The sequence below is a fragment of the Microcaecilia unicolor genome, chromosome 8 (genome assembly GCF_901765095.1).
Source record: "Microcaecilia unicolor chromosome 8, aMicUni1.1, whole genome shotgun sequence".
Taxonomy (NCBI): Eukaryota; Metazoa; Chordata; class Amphibia; order Gymnophiona; family Siphonopidae; genus Microcaecilia; species Microcaecilia unicolor.
In genome coordinates this window covers 33383510-33402682 of record NC_044038.1, presented here as the reverse complement: position 1 = coordinate 33402682, position 19173 = coordinate 33383510, and the positions used below count along the sequence as shown (strand labels likewise).

The 19173-nt window shown below is 43.0% G+C and overlaps 1 protein-coding gene across 1 annotated transcript in view; it reads left to right on the top strand.

Annotated features, from left to right (window-relative positions):
* Positions 1-19173, top strand: part of LOC115476268 (uncharacterized protein C16orf45 homolog) — a 97407-nt gene that overhangs the window by 50592 nt on the left and 27642 nt on the right. Inside the window, exon 2 of the mRNA XM_030212549.1 lies at positions 359-482. Within this exon, the coding sequence (XP_030068409.1) occupies positions 359-482 (124 nt within the window). The remainder of the gene's footprint in view (positions 1-358; positions 483-19173) is intronic.

The window sequence follows — 19173 nt, the reverse complement described above, 5'->3', positions numbered from 1 at the left end:
GCCCATAAGTATTTGTGCTTTTAAGGAGACTGATCCAACTGGACACAGCTACGAAAGGCAGTCCTTTAAACCTGGTGCCCATAGACAGCTGTCTACTGGAAAATCCAGGCCCACATTTATTTTATATCTCATTTACAGTATATCCCTGGAGCATGCTCCTTACATCATACCCTCCCTTCCCCAGAACAAGGAATGGAAAACCTAGATGGGAACATGTCTTCTGTGTAATCAGTGAAAGATTCGAGTCTATTTTTCAGATGTTTTGCCCTTAAGTAGAAGACATATAGTAATTTTTGAATTCTTTGAGGCTGTATTATATTTGTCTGGACTGATTTCTTGTCTTCCTCTATATACACAGATCAACTTGACATCATTTCGATGGCTGAGACAACAATGACTCCAGAGGAAATAGAACTGGAGATGGCAAAAATCCAACGACTTCGGGAAGTCTTAGTTAGAAGAGAATCGGAACTCAGGTTTATGTAAGTACTTAATCCCCTGCTGCAAAAGCATGCAGAAATACCGGGACAACGCATAAGTGGATATCTTAGGATATTCAATTTTTCATGATTGCAGATTTGTTTTTCTTTTCTTCTTTTTAAATGCAGTCTCAGAAGAGATTAAAAATTATCTCAGCAACCAGTGCTTCTAATAGTAGTGAGATACAGAGGGTGAATTTTATAAGAGTCCTATGTAGAATGTCAATACTACTACTGAAAGGCTCCTGTTTTAGAAAAGTGACTATGTGCCTTTATAAAATAGGCCCCTCCCCCTGAACCAATCCCAGTAGTGCACAAATTTATAGGTGCTTTGAAAAAGGTATAAAAGTGTATGTGTATTCTGTGCACGAATGTGTGTGTTCTATAGAATGCACAAGCGCTTCACAATTTCACCCCAACTCCTCCTCTCCATCCCAGGCAATGTCTACAAAGCTAAATACACGTATGGAAATATTATGATCTCACTGGTGCATATTTGGGTACACAATTTTATGAGAACTATTTTCTGTGTGTAAAATTTAATTTAACACATTTATATTCCTCTCGACCAACCAGTTCTGAGCGAATTACAAGCACATTCATATAAAATACAATATTATACAATATAAAACCTGAACAAACCATGAACATAATCTTAGCAAAATACAGTATTATAAACCGGGAAGCTATAACCTCATTATAAAACCTGCTACACACTCATTTAAAAAGATCCATCTGTTAAAAAGAGCCAATCAAATATTTATTGCAAAACTTTTAAACTACGCCAAAATACCATATAGCATATATAAAACATGCTTTACCCACAGAAAAACTTTATAAAATCACCCCGTAGATATAAAAGAGTATTCTTTAAAAACAATTTTGAAGATTAGTGAAATGAAGGCCTAACATGTTATAAACAGGGGCGTAGCTACAAGTGGGCCTGGGCTGACCCTGGACCCATCCACTTTTGTGTTGGGACCCTTTTTGTAGCCACTGACACGAGCATCATGAGCATGCTCAGTTCTCGTGGATATTCGTGGTGCTGGCGTTAGTGGTGGTACTTTTTCCCACTGAGAGCTGTGCTTTAGATGATCTGGATAGGCTCCAGATTTTTATAGTTGGAAAGGTTTGTGGATACTGGCCAGCTAAGCTCAATTTAATTGGTTGGGGAGGGGGGATGGAAGAGGAAAGGGGTGGCAGAGAGGTGGGGAGCCTAGTGCCCACTGTAGGTCCCCCAGATTTTATTAAAGCTATGCTACATGTATAATACATTTCAGAAAATTTCTACCCCTTTACCATCTTTTTTTTTAATTATCAGATCCCTGAAATCCATTTTATTTGGCAGACTTAAGTGCTGTTCCTTAGTTTCAGTTATAGCATTTTCAAGATGCACAAGACAGAATAACTTATCAAAAAGGATCCAGACCCGATTTTACTTCCACTGTAGAAAACAGTCATGCATAATATAGAGGGCACATCTATAAAGAAGTGCCTACCCTGTTTCCCCGAAAATAAGACATCCCCTGAAAATAAGACCTAGTAGAGGTTTTGCTGTATTGCTAAATATAAGGCCTCCCCCGAAAGTAAGACCTAGCAAAGTTTTTGTTTGGCCCCGATGGGACATGGACACAGAAACCTTAATTTTTTTCGCTGCAACCCAAAAACGAAATAACATTAAAGAAATGCAAGAAACAAGACTGAGGTGGAAAATATATCGTCCAGCGGACTCCTACCATCCTCCTTCACGCTTTTGTGAAGATCAACTACCGGTAAGTGAGCCCGGAAAGAAAAGAAACATCCCCCTTGCAGAAATAATAAAAGAAAAGAAAATGAGTAACCGAGCCCTTTTGGCGCTGCTCCATCGCCCAAGGGCTAAGTCAGACTAGAAGGATGGAAAGTGTTGCGAATGTACAGGAGGAGCACATAAAGCACCACCAACGGGGAACGGAGCTACCGTAGAATTTTTTTTTTTAACGTTTGTAATACGGTAGGGATGATCCTGCGCCCTAAGCCCTCTCACAACCTCCCGAGACTCCCAGCCAAAGCAGCCCGGCCCCACATTCCATTACCTTCCCTAGTGCATACCCCTCCTCCATTCCCAACCCAGCCAGGGCGGCTCTGCTCCGCTCGAGTCCTGTGGTCACTGTGGGCAGATAGGCAAGCCACAGCCTACTCCTGCAGGATACCGCCCCCCACTTCAATACTGTTCCCGACCGCCACAGTCCCCCTACTACTCCCGAATAAGACATCCCCTGAAAATAAGACCTAGCGCATCTTTGGGAGCAAAAATTAATATAAGACACTGTCTTATTTTCGGGGAAACACGGTAGATGTAGGGTCCCCCAATGTAGCTTGGGGAGCATCTATTCTGGGCATCCAGATTCCATTACAGAATACTGGCATAAACCGGCATCAGCATGCCAAAATGTAGATGCATCCATTTGCACTAGGTCAATGGCAGGTCTAAATGGACAAATAAGTCCAAAATAGAAATAAACTCTAACAGAAGACAGCAAGAGACAAAAAAAAAAAAAATTGGCAATCAAATTCAGACCACAACAGTATGGTAACAATCCCTTTATTTAAAGAAACCTGACATGGCCATGCTTCAGCTTTCCAACTTGGAGGGCCATTTTTAGAATAGTGCTCAGTGCACATTTTTTTTCGGCGTTCAAATTTGGGCACCATTTACTGAATCGAGCCCGAAATGTACATATTCTTTTATAATAAAATTATTACAATGTGAACTGTTTCCATCAAAGACTTCTGCCCCCACCCCAAATGTCTTTCCCTCAGCCTCGGAACTCTTCCTACCACTGCTACTTACTATGTTACTATGCAAAGCAGTAGTAACAGACTTTTCAGACTTCTAAACAAAATTATATACATATGAAAAAAAAATAGAAGATTAAATAAAAATGAGTACAATTTAAAAAAGAGGCTGATGAAGAGGCAGGCAAGCCATGGTGTAATGTATCCTTGTGAAATGTGCTGCTGCTGAGGCCGTGAAGGAGTAATGATACTCCATTATGTTTGTGCTCTTGTGTTATAAGAAATCATAGCGATGGGTTGTTTGTAAATCATAAACCTATTTATAGAACACGCACACATAGGCAAGTAAATGGTGTCACTAATTGGCATTTATGTGCGCAAGTGCTAGGCGCCGTTCTATAAAATACGCCCCAAAATCACTTAGGGCTGGATTCAGGAAATGGTGCTCAAAATTTGGCACTGAAAAAAATCGGCTCTGAAAGGTAACAGGCGTTCTGGGATCAGCGCCCTTTATAGAATAGCGCGTAGCACCGGGATCCACGCATAACTTTGGGCACCAACACCTGGATTAACACCTGTAAGCAGGTGTTGGTGACCAAAGTGAAGCGTGGATCCCCTGTAACCAGGTGTAAATCCTGGCATGCAAGATGGGCAGTATTCTATAATATCGCGCACAATATATTCCCCTGACCAGGGCCGCCGAGAGGGGGGTCAGGGGGGACAAAATTCCCTGGGTCTGGGCCTCCAAGGGGGGCCCGGCGCTGGGGTCAGGCCGTCGGTGCTGCAGTTCCCGGTCTCACCTGCCTGCCTCCTCGGCTCCGGGCCCCCTGCATTCGAAGCGGCAGTCACAGATTGCCTCCCTTCGGTCCTTCCCTCCCTATGTCCCGCCATCGTGGAAACTGGAAGTTACATCAGACGAGGGCGGGACACAGGGAGGGAAGGCCAGAAGAGAGGCGATCTGCAACTGCCGCCTTGAATGCAGGGGGCCCGGAGCTGTGGAGGCAGGCAGGTGAGACCGGGAACTGTAGCGCCGACGGCCTGACCTCGGCGCCAGGCCCCCCTTGGAGACTGCAAACTGCAGCGACGGGGGGAGCGACGGGGAGCGGCAGTGGCGGGGGGGCGGAGGCGGGGCGGCCTTGCCCCGGGCCCGGCCTAGTCTCTCGGCGTTCATGCCCCTGACCCGCCAGTGTCCCTCTTATCGTTGCATTCCCTTTGCAGATCCATGCAGAAACACTTAGGTGCTATTCTGTAAATAGGTACTTAAGTGCGTTTTCATGTGGAATTGCCGTTTCTGACCCGTTTCGGCACCTTGCATCTGTTAGAATGATTTTCCACGCTGAAAACTCAGTGTAGAAGTAGCATCTAATGTTAGGCACAATATATAGTATTCCCCCGTTAGCATGTAAGTTCGAGGGGGCACAAACATGAGTGAAGTTTGTGTGGGTCATGGATTTTTTTCTGAGATACGTGCTTAAGTTATAGAATTACACGCACGTCATGGCGTGGTTACCCGCAGTTATGATTACCATTGACTTGGCGTGACTGTTGGTGCCTACCTTTAGGTACACCAATGCTGACAATGGAGGAGTGGCCTAGTGGTTAGAGTACCAGTCTTGCAATCCAGAGGTGGATGGTTCAAATCCCGCTGCTGCTCCTTGTGATCTTGGGCAAATCACTTAACCCTCCATTGCCTCAGGTACAAACTTAGATTGTGAGCCCTCCTGGGACAGAGAAATATCCAGAGTACCTGAATGTAACTCACCTGGAGCTACTACTGAAAAAGGTGTGAGCAAAATCTAAATAAATAAATAAATATGTGAGAATCTACATGGAATGTTGCTAGTGGAGGAGTAGCCTAGTGGTTAGTGCAGTGGAACATGGAATGTTGCTACTATTTGAGATTCTACATGGAGTGTTGCTACTATTTGAGATTCTGTTGCTACTATTTGAGATTCTACATGAAATGTTAATTTTGCTATTCCACTAGCAACATTCCATGTAGAAGCCTGCCCTTGCAGATCAGCATCACAACCACGCAGGCTTCTGTTTCTGTGAGTCTGATGTCCTGCACGTACATGCAGGACGTCAGACTCACAGAAACAGAAGCCAAGCGGTCGCATTGCTGATCTGCAAGGGCAAGCTTCTACAGGGAATGTTGCTAGTGGAGGAGTGGCCTAGTGGTTAGAGCACTGGTTTTACTAATCCAGAAGTGGCCGGTTCAAATCCTGCTGCTGCTCCTTGTGATCTTGGGCAAGTCACTTAACCCTCCATTGCCTCAGGTACAAACTTAGAATGTGAGCCCTCCTGGGACAGAGAAATATCCAGAGTACCTGAATGTAACTCACCTTGAGCTACTACTGAAAAAGGTGTGAGCAAAATCTAAATAAATAAATATAATGGCATCTTGGCGCCAAGGTGCCATTATAGAATTGGCACTCACTGTTTAGCTTAGAATTTCCAGCTTTGTCAGATTTCTTTAACCTTTCCCAGATGCTAATGAAAAATTATGATGTAAAAGAATTTCCTTGCCATCATTATACTGAATGTAGACATTTTCCCCCTCAGTAAAATAATCCCCACTGATGCAGAAATCATTATTGGTTTTAATTAGTTTTTCTATTTTTGCTTTCCTGCTGTTGCTTAGCCCTTCATTTGCATTTGCATTTTGCTAACTACTGGAATAAGAACATTCGGTTCCCTGATTTGCTCCTTGCAATATTACTTTTTCGTTCTTAACATGTTCTCTCTTATCAGAAAAGTATTATTAACAACCAAAGGAGTTTTTATCATGTACCTCATGAATTGAAATGTATTTGCTAATTATCCCTTGCCGACATGTCAGCTGTTAAGCTTTTGCTGTGGGAGAAGAAGGTCCAGTGACATTCTTGGTGGTCCGCAGTCCCAGGCAAAGAAGGTTGGAAACAGTCAGTCATTAGCTGAGTATTTTTTTTTAATAATGTAGTGGTTATTAAAAATGTTCTAGCAGTATATAAAAGAAATACAAAATATGTCTTTCCTGATCAGGTATTCTCAAATCAAACAGATTATTTCAGCTGTAGAAAGACGTACATCTGAAAATATTTTCCCTTTTAATATAGGGTCTCGCCACTCAGCAATCCATTATCAACAAAGATAAAATCATCATTTGAAATTAGTTCTGAGCTCTTGAACTAAGCTGCGGTGAGCGCTATTGCATGCTTACTGCACCTTAAAATGACCTACCCCGGGGTGCACTCAGGCATCCCACACTTAGGAGTTCTTTTACTAAGCTGTGATAAAAAAAAGGGCCCTGCATTAGCGTCGGGGACCGTTTTTGTTGCACGCCAGAGCCAGGTAAAAAGCCTCTAAAAAAGGCATGGCCATGCGGTAAGATTATTTTTACCCTGTGGCCATGCGGGAGGAGCACGTACTGCCGCCCACTGAGGTGTAAATCGCCGGGTTAGCGCTGTGCTAAAAATTACGGAATTATTTTCTGTAGCGCCAGAAATGGTGTGTGCTGGAGGCGGAACTACCGCCAGTGGCCACATTGGGCCGGCGGTAGTTCCAGGTTGCCACGTGGCAACCCTTTAGTAAAAGGGCCCCTAAGTTTTGTATGTGCAAGTGCTGGGGGGGCGTGTTTTGGGGAGGGGGTGGATAGTGGATGTGGCTATGCTAATCTGTTAGCATGTGGGTATTGCCACGCGCTAACTAATTAACACAGGATTAGTACATGAGCCCTTACTGCCTACGAAATAGGTGCCCACACTCTAATGGAAAAATTAGCCTTTGGCCATTATTGCAGAAATGTAAAAATTGGCCCTTGACCAGCAGTCCTAAAAGTGGTCTTAATGCTCGGGAAGGACCCGCATTGGAGCTAGTGCAGGCCACTTTTTAGTGCTGCTTAGTAAAAGGACCCCTCTGTAAATACCTGCTGAGTATTATCTAACTAGAAACACAACAAAATCAGTACGAACATACCTGAATCTCCACTACCCAAACTGCAAAGGACTCAAATACAAATCAACTTATGCATCCAGCTTCTCCTACATAAGCACACAACTATGGAATGCATTACCCAAAGCCGTGAAAACAACGTATGACCACCTAAACTTTCGGAAATTACTAAAAATTAATCTGTTCGAAATGGCATACCCTACCGACCCAACCTAAATACCTAAACCCTGCAACACAAGCGAAACCAAAGAGCGTACGGACAAAACATAACTCCCCCTCTCTACGATCCACTTTTGTGTCTTGTACACACGAACCTTATATACCATCACTTTGTAACTGTTAGACCGGAACTGGCGATCGCCATTGAGCCTGCAAATAGGTGGGAAAATATGGGATACAAATGCAACAAATAAATAAATAAATAATAAAATAACTCATGGTAAACATTGTTCTTGAAATGAATTGGAACAAACAGCCCCTCACTATATACTGTATAAAATTCAGTGGGTTTTTGTGGGTCTTTGCCTCTTTCACACTGCATGTGCAGACTGCACGGGCGGGATGGCATTGAAAGAGAGTATATATATTACTGGGGATAAATATTTAAACTAGAAGAACAGATCCCAAAACTATATCACAAAAAACGTTCTTCCTTTAAAATATTTAATTTCTTTTATTACAATACATATATCACATAAAACCACTTATACTGTGTAAGTTCCGGAACTTGAAAGAGAGTGCCATTAGAGAGAGGGCAGCCCTGAACCTGACATTCAGGGGGTCTTTTACAAAGCGGCAGTAAGCCCAACGCGAGCTTACCGCTTGCAAATCTGGAACTTACTACTACTACTACTCAACATTTCTAGAGTGCTACTAGGGTTACGCAGCGCTGTACAATTTAACAAAGAGAGACAGTCCCTGCTCAAAGAGCTTACAATCTAATAGACAAGTGAACGGTCGGTCCGATAGGGGCAGTCAAATTGGGGCAGTCTGGATTCACTGAACGGTAAGGGTTAGGTGCCGAATGCAGCATTGAAGAGGTGGGCTTTAAGCAAAGACTTGAAGACGGGCAAGGAGGGGGCTTGGCGTAAGGGCTCAGGAAGGTTGTTCCAAGCATAGGGTGAGGCGAGGCAGAATGAGCGGAGCCTGGAGTTGGCGGTGGTGGAGAAGGGTACTGGGATTTATCCTGTGAACGGAGGTTACGGGCAGGAACATAAGGGGAGATGAGTTTAGAAAGATAGTGAGGGGCAGCAGACTGAGTGCATTTGTAGGTAAGAAGGAGAAGCTTGAATTGAATGCAGTATCTGATCGGAAGCCAGTGAAGTGACCTGAGGAGAGGGGTGATATGAGTATATCAGTTCTGGCAGAATATGAGACGTGCAGCAGAGTTCTGAACAGATTGAAGGGGGGATAGATGGCTAAGTGGGAGGCCGGTGAGGAGTAAGTTGCAGTAGTCCAGGCGAGAGGTACCTTCCGCTGGGCCCAGTGGTAGTTCTCACCCCCAGCACGCATCACTTCTGACGCTACAAAAATATTTTTATTTGTGTAGCACCAGTGTTTACCTGGCAGTTTACACTCACAAAATGCCCATTTCCCCGCCCATAACCATGCCCCTTTTTGCCTACATGCATTAGAAATTAGGCGCACTGCATTACAGAATATGCTTAGCGAGTTGTGCACGTAAATTGTAATTACCAATTAGTGCTCATTATTGCTTTTTAAGTGCTGTTAGCAACACTAATTAGCTTGTTAAACCAATTAACTTACAGGTTATTATAGAATACGCCTGAATTTCAGTTCGGATCTCTAGGCTCGCTATTTAGAATCCGGGGGTTAACGTCATAGCATTGTTTTGCTGTATACGTCCCTTCTTTCTGTTTCCATTAAACATTTGTATTTATTATTTATTATTTTTAATATGTTTGTACTGTAAGTTGCACCTTGTCAGTGAATTTTATCTGTCTGTTCTGATTTATTTCTTATATTGTAAATTGCATTGATATGTTTAGTAGAATACAGTATATCAAGTACCATGAAATAAATAGAGAAATAAATAGATAATTTCTGCATGGTGGAGCACGACCTCAAGCCGATAGGTTGGCTAATCAGTTATCTTTATTACATAAATACAAGTACACACCATTGCTAGCATAATAGGCACTTACATTACTTTCAGAAATAGGCAGAAATAGGGCCAGATTCCGTAAATGGCATCTAAAATCTTAGCGCTATTCTAGATAATGCGTCTAAAGTTAGGCACGGTGTATAGACTAGCACATAGGGCCAAGGAACACACCTATATTTAGGTGCGGCCATTTACACCACTGAAAACCTAAATGTAGATGTGTTTCCCCAAATCTTATAACAACGCACATAAATTTGAGTAATGCCCCCAACACGCCCAAACTCCTCTCATGGCTGCACTCGCTTTTCAGCTACGCACGTTAGAATTTACATGCACCTCTTTTTAAAAATACGACTAAAAAGAATTGCAAGTAAATTCCAATTATTGCCAATTAGTGATGATAAGAGGTTGTTAACGGCCAATTATCATCACTAATTGGCTCGTTACTCAATTAAGTATGCCACACCTTATATAGAATCTGAGGGAAAACGTGTAAATTAGCATGTGCTGTTAATACACAGCTACAGTAATAGTTACCACGGTGGGTTGACACTTAGCATGTGCTAATTCATGTGTTAACTAGTTAGTGCGAGAAGGACGGAGAAAGGGCATGGACTGTACGTTGCAGTTTGTTTACATTTAGTTAGGTGATTAACCAAAGCAGTGTAGAATTATTAAAGATCATAAAATCCATAAAAACAAACACTAAAAAACAACCCTCACAAACATCCAAAATTACCAAGCAAAAAATAATAATACACTATAAAATCAACAAGTATTAAAATAATTAAAACATACATTTAAAAGCATACCACTATTCATAAATCCAAACTGAACTAAGGCACAAAACCAGTATCCCTCCCTATTCTATCCGCAAATCTAGAAATACACAGTCAGCTAACCTGATTCAAAAGCCTGGATCAGAAAACAGGTTTTTAATCCTGCTTTGAACTTACTATGAGAATTCTCCATTCTAAGATTAAATGGAAGAGAATTCCATAGAAACTATTCCACTACAACTTTATTACACAGCATCAGATAATGCAGATCACTTAAAACCACCTCGATAGACAGCATTGGGCATCCACATTAACTGCAATGGACTTAACATTTGATAAATTTGCATCACACATGGAATAACTGCAAATCGTTACCACTCTTTAGTAAAAGGGCCCCTTAGCGTGTATATTTTCTTGTTGTCCTAAGACCAGTCAACATAGCATTGTGAAGTTTGCTGAGTAAGCTTGGGAAGCACTTATGTAAGGTGGTTGTATGACTACTTTTAGGGGTTCACTTTGCTTTTTACCCCTATTAGTTTTTTTACCCCTGACGCAGCCTGAGGGCGAAACATGGCCACGTCGGGTAACTTGTAATAAACCACTTCTTCTGTTACCCTCCTGTTCTATTTTTTTGTCTTTTTTGATCTGCTTTTTTTCTTTTGATTTGCCATTTCTGTGGCAGATCTTTGCCTTTTTTTTTGTTTCTGTCTAAGACCATGCAGGTCCAATGGAGCAAGAAAGTTGTGTATGATCCAAACTTCCTACAGTAATACCAGTTAAAATTCAATAAACTGTAATTTTTTTAATGGCGTTATATTGCATACACTATTTCCAAGTCATACACATTGGCACTAGATCCAACAATTTTCATTTTGCAGCACTTATTTTCCATAAATAATACTCCTAGTTGTTATGCCCACAAAACACAATAAGGGAAAGCATTCTCAATACAAAGACATAAACGCTTCCAATTCCTAAAATACTAAAGATATTCCCTTGCGTTCCCTGTGGATTCAGTTTTGCTTTTTGGGCCTCTCTTCTGGTAGTCCCAAGAACAATTACTGTTCATCAAGCGTAGAGGAGTGTGGTAGCCGTGTTAGTCCACTCTTAAGGTTATCAACAGAAATCAAACAAAATAAAACATGGAAAAGAAAATAAGATGATACCTTTTTTATTGGACATAACTTAATACATTTCTTGATTAGCTTTCGAAGGTTGCCCTTCTTCGTCAGATCGGAAATAAGCAAATGTGCTAGCTGACAGTGTATATAAGTGAAAACATTCAAGCATTACTATGACAGTAAAATAGATACCATTGGAGATTCTACATGGAATGTTGCTATTCCACTAGCAACATTCCATGTAGAAGGCTGCGCAGGCTTCTGTTTCTGTGAGTCTGACGTCCTGCATGTACGTGCAGGACGTCAGACTCACAGAAGCAGAAGCCTGCGCGGCCACATTGGTGATCCGCAAGGGCCGACTTCTACGTGGAATGTTGCTAGTGGAATAGCAACATTCCATGTAGAATCTATAGAAATCAAACAAAATAAAACATGGAAAAGAAAATAAGATGATACCTTTTTTATTGGACATAACTTAATACATTTCTTGATTAGCTTTCGAAGGTTGCCCTTCTTCCTCAGATCGGAAATAAGCAAATGTGCTAGCTGACAGTGTATATAAGTGAAAACATTCAAGCATTACTATGACAGTCTGACAGGGTGGGAGGATGGGGGTGGGTAGGTGGTATGCATGGGGACATCAAAGCATATCATTGATATTCTAACAGGATGGGTGTGGATAGGTGATCAACAGACATACAGCTTTATGGTTTATAATGGGTTAGGAACCCCAGATCCTTGTTAAGTCCTTTCTGTTGGGTGTTAAAATATTCAATCATTCTGACTTCAAAGGTCTTACGTTCTTGTATGGTTTTAAAGTTACCTTTGAGGATTCTCACTGTGAAGTCACTGGTGCAGTGTCCTGGTCCTGTAAAATGTTGCCCAACAGGCCTGGGAACCCTGCTGGCACCAGTATTGTTCATATGATGTCTATGTAAATTGAATCTTGATTGTTCATCAAGCTAAACTGGCAGAGCTACTCACCTGGTAAAATAAACAAACAGCAGGGAATTCTGCAACTTCATTAGCTTCTAGGGACAATAAAGATAGTTGATTAGTTGCGCTTGCTGTTTCCAACATACTTTGTTGTGTTTTCTTCGGTTTATATTTTCAGCTTCTCGGAATTGGTGAACTCTTTGCTTTTGTAGCTCAGAGGATTCCCAAAGGAAAGGGCTGCGCACGAGCCCTATGTAAAAGACATGGGTTAATCAGAATGTATTAGCGGGCCTCATAATCTCCCCTTCTCACTTCCCCAGGCTACGCTGTGACCTTTCCACCTGCTACTTCTATCTGCATCAGCACTCTCTCCTCTATCATCCTCCCTTTCTAAAACATTCTCTCACTGTGCATCCTTCCCTTATTTGTTGCCTGTCTCTCCAATTCTTTCATTCACAGTGCACCCTGCGTGTATTCATTCATGTCCTCTTCTTGGAAGAAGTGCTATTTTGTGTGGCTGAAGGGACTGGATCTTTAATAACACTGGGTCCAGGGTCCTATTTGGAACCCTGAGGCAGTCATTTCAGCCGAAACATGACTGCATTGGGTCATTGCAATTCCAATACAGTCAAGCCTGATCACATATCTGGATTTCAATAAAGCACTTTTTGTGGAAAATCTGTGGTCTTGGTGTCCCTCTCTGGGTCATCGGTTCTTAAAGTTCAAATGTTGAGGTGTTTTCATCGGGTGTAGGTACAAATGATAAAACTTGACATGCCAATAGTTCCCAGCTCATTTTGTTGATGTGTAGGCTGAGGTAATTTCAAATCAATTCTTGTATATCGCTAAGATCGCCTCCCTTCAGGCCGTCCCTCACTGTGTCCTGCCCTCGCGCTGCCGATTTAAATGCAGGGCGACCCGGTCCCGGTGGCGGACGGAGGGGGGCTATTGACGGAGCTGAGGGCAGGCAGGTGAGACCGGGGACTGCAGCGCCGGCGGCCTGAAAGCAGGAGAGGGAGGCGACAATGGTAGGGATTGGGGGGGCAGCGGCAGCCTTGCCCCGGGCCCGGCTCAGTCTCTCGGCGGCCCTGGGTAAGCTACTTCTGATTTGAGACTTGTTACCCTTGCCCTGAGGTCTGGCTAGAAGGAGAAGAGAAGAGCTTACAGGCTGTATTTGGGGCATGGCCGCCAACAGCCACAGGACTGGTTAAGACTGTATTTGTTGAGCTAAAGAGACTTTTCACCTTTTGTCCCTGGTCCTGTGACTTAACAGGATCCAGGTTTTCTGTTAATAAAGCACTTATTTTAAGTTTTACACCTTTGTCTGGCTGTGTTATTGTGCAGACCAACCCTCAACCCTTGCTCGTGGTATCACAAGGTCTAATTTGAGCAGTTATGTAAATAACCTGATCCAGGTAATGTACCCAACTATAAGATTCATGTAAAAGGAAGAGTTCATGTACTGGACAAAAAATGTTTTGGTCTTTCTATGATACTTAATGAGACTCATTTGTAATCTATAGTAATTTAATTTGAAATCTATTAGATTTTTTTCAGCAAACTCATGGCTTTCATAGCATGAAAAACACATGTGTAACTGAGGGGCGTAGCTAGGTGGGGGCATGGGCCCCCACAAATTTAGCCCTGACCCCCACTACTTTCGACCCCCCCCCCCCCCGCCGACCCTCCCCCGCCACTTTTGACCCCCCCCCTCCCACTTATGCCACCAGGTACCTTTGCTGGTGGAGGTCCCTAAACCCCACCAGCCGCAGTCTTCTTCAGCGCCGGTCTCCGGCGCGTTTGCTGATCTGTTTCTGTGAGTACTGAGACTCCTGATGTCCTGCACGTGTACACGCAGGATGTCAGGAGTCAGGCCTCACAGAAACAGATCAGTGAATGCGCTGGAGACTGACGCTGAAGAAGACTTTGGCTGACGGGGGTTGGGGACCCCCGCTAGCAAAGGTACCTGGCGGCGGCGGCGGCGGCGATGGGGGAGGGTTGGCGGGGGGTTGAAAGTGGCAGGGGGGTCGGTGGCGGCAGGGTGGGGTTGGCGGCGGCCTAAACTGTGCCTCCCTACCTCGGGCTCCGGACCCCCCTCCCGCCGAGGTCTGGCTACGCCCCTGGTGTTGAGCATTTTCCAGAAGCTTGCACAGGGTATGGAAGAAGATGCCAGTACTTTTGGATGGGTCGTGGTTACACTGCATTATAATTTTAAATGCTTTTCATGTGCTTAGGTATCAACACATGAATTTATAATGCTGTGTGTGCTGTTTCTGTATTATGGATACTAAATAATATATTTGTCAGGTTCCCTATGCAGTTTATATAGTTGTTACAGAATGAGCTCAGACAAGATGTGACATTTAGCAAAAGCAGGCGAGAACATATGTTATCTGAGTCATTGTGATGTTTATCTACTTGTGATTCACAGCCTGAAAGTCAAGAACTAAAGCACTGACTCACGCAGGCTGGGGAGATGCTGAGGTCCCAGATCCAAGACTTCTGGTCACCTATAGTTGTTACTGAGATAGCAATGACAACTTTCAGAGCAGAAGCCATGTTCATCAGAAATAATAAAAGTGATAGAGGCTGGTGGAACCTTCTAGACTAACCAGTTGGACTCTTGTCCTCAAGAGCTCATGTCTCAATTAATTAGTTAGCCTATGAGATGCTACCAGCTTCTTTCAATTTTGAGATAGTAATATTGGGTCCATAGTTCCACTGTGATGCCTGATTCCTCATTCATAATGAGCTGGTTTCTCTACTTTTATACTATCAAGCAGTAAGTGTGTAACTGAAGTCCCAGAACCAGCAGGTAGCTGTGCATCTGAATACAGTAGTGGAAGTGAGCTGAAAACATTCCGTTAGGGTTTTAGGTGTTGTTCTGAATGAAGCATTAACCTTTCATCCCTATCTTTCCAAGGGCACACGTACCTGCTTTTTAAAATTGAAAGTGCTCTACTCTGTTCGCCATCTATTCACTACCTCAGCACTTCACGTTCTCCTTCATTCATTAATTCTTTCTGGACTTGATTATTGTAATGCCTTATTACAGGGACTTTGTAAAAAGGATGTCCAGCGCCTACAGCTGGTTCAGAATGCAGCCGTACACCTTCTCACGGGGGCAAAGAGGTATGATCACATCACACCCGTTCTCCATGATGAGCATTGGCTACCTGTTTCCTTTCGAATTCAGTACAATATACTTCTTCTAGTAAACAAGATTTTATCATCCTCACTTTTATATTCCCTTATCTCTTGTTTGTCCTGTTTGTCTGTCCTAATTAGATTGTAAGCTCTGTCGGGCAGGGACTGTCTCTTCATGTTCAAGTGTACAGCGCTACGTACGTCTAGTAGCGCTATAGAAATGATAAGTAGTAGCAGTAGTAGTCTTTGGGGTTCCGGAATCTTGCTACACTTCGGGATTCTGGAATCTTGCTACTTTTTGGGATTCCGCATGGAATCTTGCTACTCTTTGTCCTTATCCCTTATTAGTCCTGTTTGTCTGTCCTAATTAGATTGTAAGCTCTGTCGAGCAGGGACTGTCTCTTCATGTTCAAGTGTACAGCGCTGCGTACGTCTAGTAGCGCTTTAGAAATGATAAGTAGTAGTAGTAGTAGTATTCTGGCCAACCATCATATTTATTCCGATATCTGACACCTTATTGTCCTCCCAGAATACTTTGTCCCTCTCAAGAACATCTCTTGCTAGTCCCCTCTTTTCGTCATATCCATCTTTCTTCAGTCTGCTCACGCATATTCAGTGTAATGAGCTCTATTCTATGGAACGCTGCATCTCTAGCCCTTCATTTGGAGACTTCTTTGCCTAGTTTCAAATCTCAATTTAAAGCCCATTTGTTAACTTTCTTTGGTTCTTGTCATGCTCCGTTGCCCATGGGCCCAGCTGTGCCCACCTTATAGCGTCCCTCCTTGCGCATAAATCCATGTCCGGTCGGTGGTAAGCTGAGTGTGCGGTTCCCGCTACAGATTCAGCAAATCGTTCCCCTGAAGACGCCTTTGCGCGAAACATGCTCACATGTAGGGAAAGAGAACCTAAAAGTATTGTGGACAGCAACTGATGGATTTTAAGTCCATCGTACCTGGAGTTTACAGTTGTTTTTTATAGATGGACACATGTTGAGATAAGGACCCCTGTAGGATGAACTGGCATTACATCCGAAGATAAGTAGAGTGTTTTTTTTTTTGCTTTTCTACCTCTAAAGCATGACATTGGATGTTAGCACCAATAAATGTTATTGATGACACCTAGAGAGGGAGGTTGGAGTGCTATGATGTCACATTGGGCGAGGTAACACAGTTTATACTGTGTAAGAGTCCTGCAGGACAGCCCTTTTCTCTGAGCACTATTGCATATATTAAAAGAGAAAAAAATATTTAAACACAATAGCATCACGTTTATTTATTTGTTAATCAATGAATACCGAAGGTTTTCATCAGGTGTACTTACTTATTAAATTTTAACTGCCAGACTCTTGACCATTCTTCTAAGGTTCGGAGATCCGTTCTCATCATTTCTACTCCCTCCAGGGTATCCATTCTATTGGCTATTTTTGTGTCATCCGCAAAAAGGCACACCTTTCCTTCCAACCCTTCAGCAATATCTCCCATAAATATATTAAACAGAATAGGCCCCAGCACCAACCCCTGAGGAACTCCACTGCTCACCTTTCTTTCCTCTGAGTGGATTCCATTTACCACCAACCTCTGCCACCTGTCGGTCAACCAGTTTCTTATCCAGTTCACCACTTTCGGTCCTAAGTTCAACCCTTTCAACTTATTCACGAGTCTTCTGTGGGGGACCGTATCAAAGGCTTTGCTGAAGTCTAAGTAGATTACATCTAGCGCATGTCCCTCATCCAGTTCTTTGGTCACTCAGTCAAAGAAGTCAATAAGATTCGTTTGGCAGGATTTTCCTTTGGTAATGCCATGTTGCCTCGGGTCCTGTAACCTGTCTGCTTCTAGAAAGTTAACTATCCTTTCTTTCAGCAGCGACTCCATTATTTTTCCTACCACCGACGTGAGACTTAAAGGTCTGTAGTTTTCCACTTCTTCTCTGTCTCCACTTTTGTGAAGAGGGACCACATCCGCTCGTCTCCAATCCCTCAGAACCTCTCCCGTCTGTAAAGATCTATTAAATAAATCTTTAAGAGATCCCGCCAGGACTGAGCTCCCTCAGTATCCTGGGATATATCCCACCTGGCCCCATAGCTTTGTCCACCTTCAGATTCTCAAGCTGTTTATAAACTCTTTCTTCCGTAAACGGCACAGTATCCACGCCATTCCCAGACGTTCCCTTGGCAGCCGACCGCGGTCTTTCTTCAGGATTTTCCTCCGTGAACACTGAAGAGAAATAATTGTTTAGCACATTCGCTTTATCTTCATCACTCTCCACATAGCCATTTTCATTATCTTTCAGTCTTTCAATTCCATTCCTATCTCTTCTGCTTTCTCCAATATATCTGAAAAAGGTCTTGCCACCTCTCTTTACATTTTTAGCCGTTTTTTCTTCCGCTCGCGCTTTCACTAGCCATATTTCCCTCTTCGCTTCTTTGAGTTTAATCCGATAATCTTTTCCGTGATCTTCTGTTTGCTTTCTTTTGTATTTCTTGAACAAAGCCTCTTTTGCTCTTATTTTTTCAGCTACTTGTTTGGAGAACCATATAGGCTTCCTGCTTCTCTTGTTTTTGTTTACTTTCCTCACGAAAAGATCAATCACCATATTTAGAGCAGCCTTTAGCTTGGACCACTGTTTTTCCACATCTCCTACACCTTCCCACGCCAACAGCTCCTTCTTCAGATATTCCCCCATTTTACCAAAATCAGTACATCTGAAATCCGGTACTTTGAGTTTTGTGCATCTGCACTGAGCCTTCGCCCTTATATCAAACTATTTGGTGTGATGATCACTATTACATAGGTGGGCACCCACCCAGATATTGGAAACACTACCCCCATTCGTAAGCACTAGATCCAGCATCGACCCTTCCCTCGTGGGTTCCGTCACCATTTGTCTGAGCAAGGCACTTTGACAGGCATCCACAATCTCCCTACTTCTTTCCGATTCCGCAGACGGGACGTTCCAATCCACGTCAGACAAATTGAAATCTTCCAACAGTAGCACCTCCCCTTTCACACCAATCTTTTGAATATCTTCCATCAGATCCTTATCTAACTTCTCTGTTTGCGCAGGAGGTCTGTAGATAACCCCCGTGTGGATACAGGTTCCGTCTTCTCTTTCCAGGACGATCCATAAAGCTTCTTCCTTTCCCCAGGTTCCCCGCATTTCAGCCACTCTGATATTGTCTCTCACATACAGAGCCACTCCTCCACCTCTTTGGCCGTCTCTATTCTTCCTAAAAAGATTATAGCCCGGTACGGTCACATCCCATTCATGGGAATCGTTGAACCACGTCTCCGTAATAGCAACAATATCCAAGTTTTCTTCAAACATCAGGGCTTGCAAGTCTTGAACCTTTTTACTTTTTCCATGTGCTTAGTGAGTTTAGGTGGTTTACTATATTTACATGACCTTTCCCTCTGCCATCATGTTTATTCTGGGGGTGACTTTCTGAAATCCCTTGATTCCTTTTGTCACCCCCACCCTCTAGTTTAAATGTCTAGAAACATATTGTCTGAATTTCTCCCCAAGGATCCTTTTTTCCCATCACAGAAAGATGTAGCCCATCATTACAGTACAGCCTGTTATTTTCCCACGTATTACCCCATGCTCCTACGTATCAAAAACCTTCTTCTTTACACCAAGACTCAAGCAGCTTATTGAATTCCTCTGTTTTGCATAGTCTTTCCTCTCCTCTCCGCCATGTAGGAATTACTTCAGAAAAAGCCAAAGTCCGCACCAAAGATTTCAGTCCCTCCCCAAGCTTCTGGAACGCTGTCTGTGCTGTAAACTTGCTATTGTTGACCAGGTCATTGCCCATGGGCAGGGTGGGCAGTTTTCAAATCCCAGGTAAATGGTTTACTTATGTATTTATTAGTTAATTAATT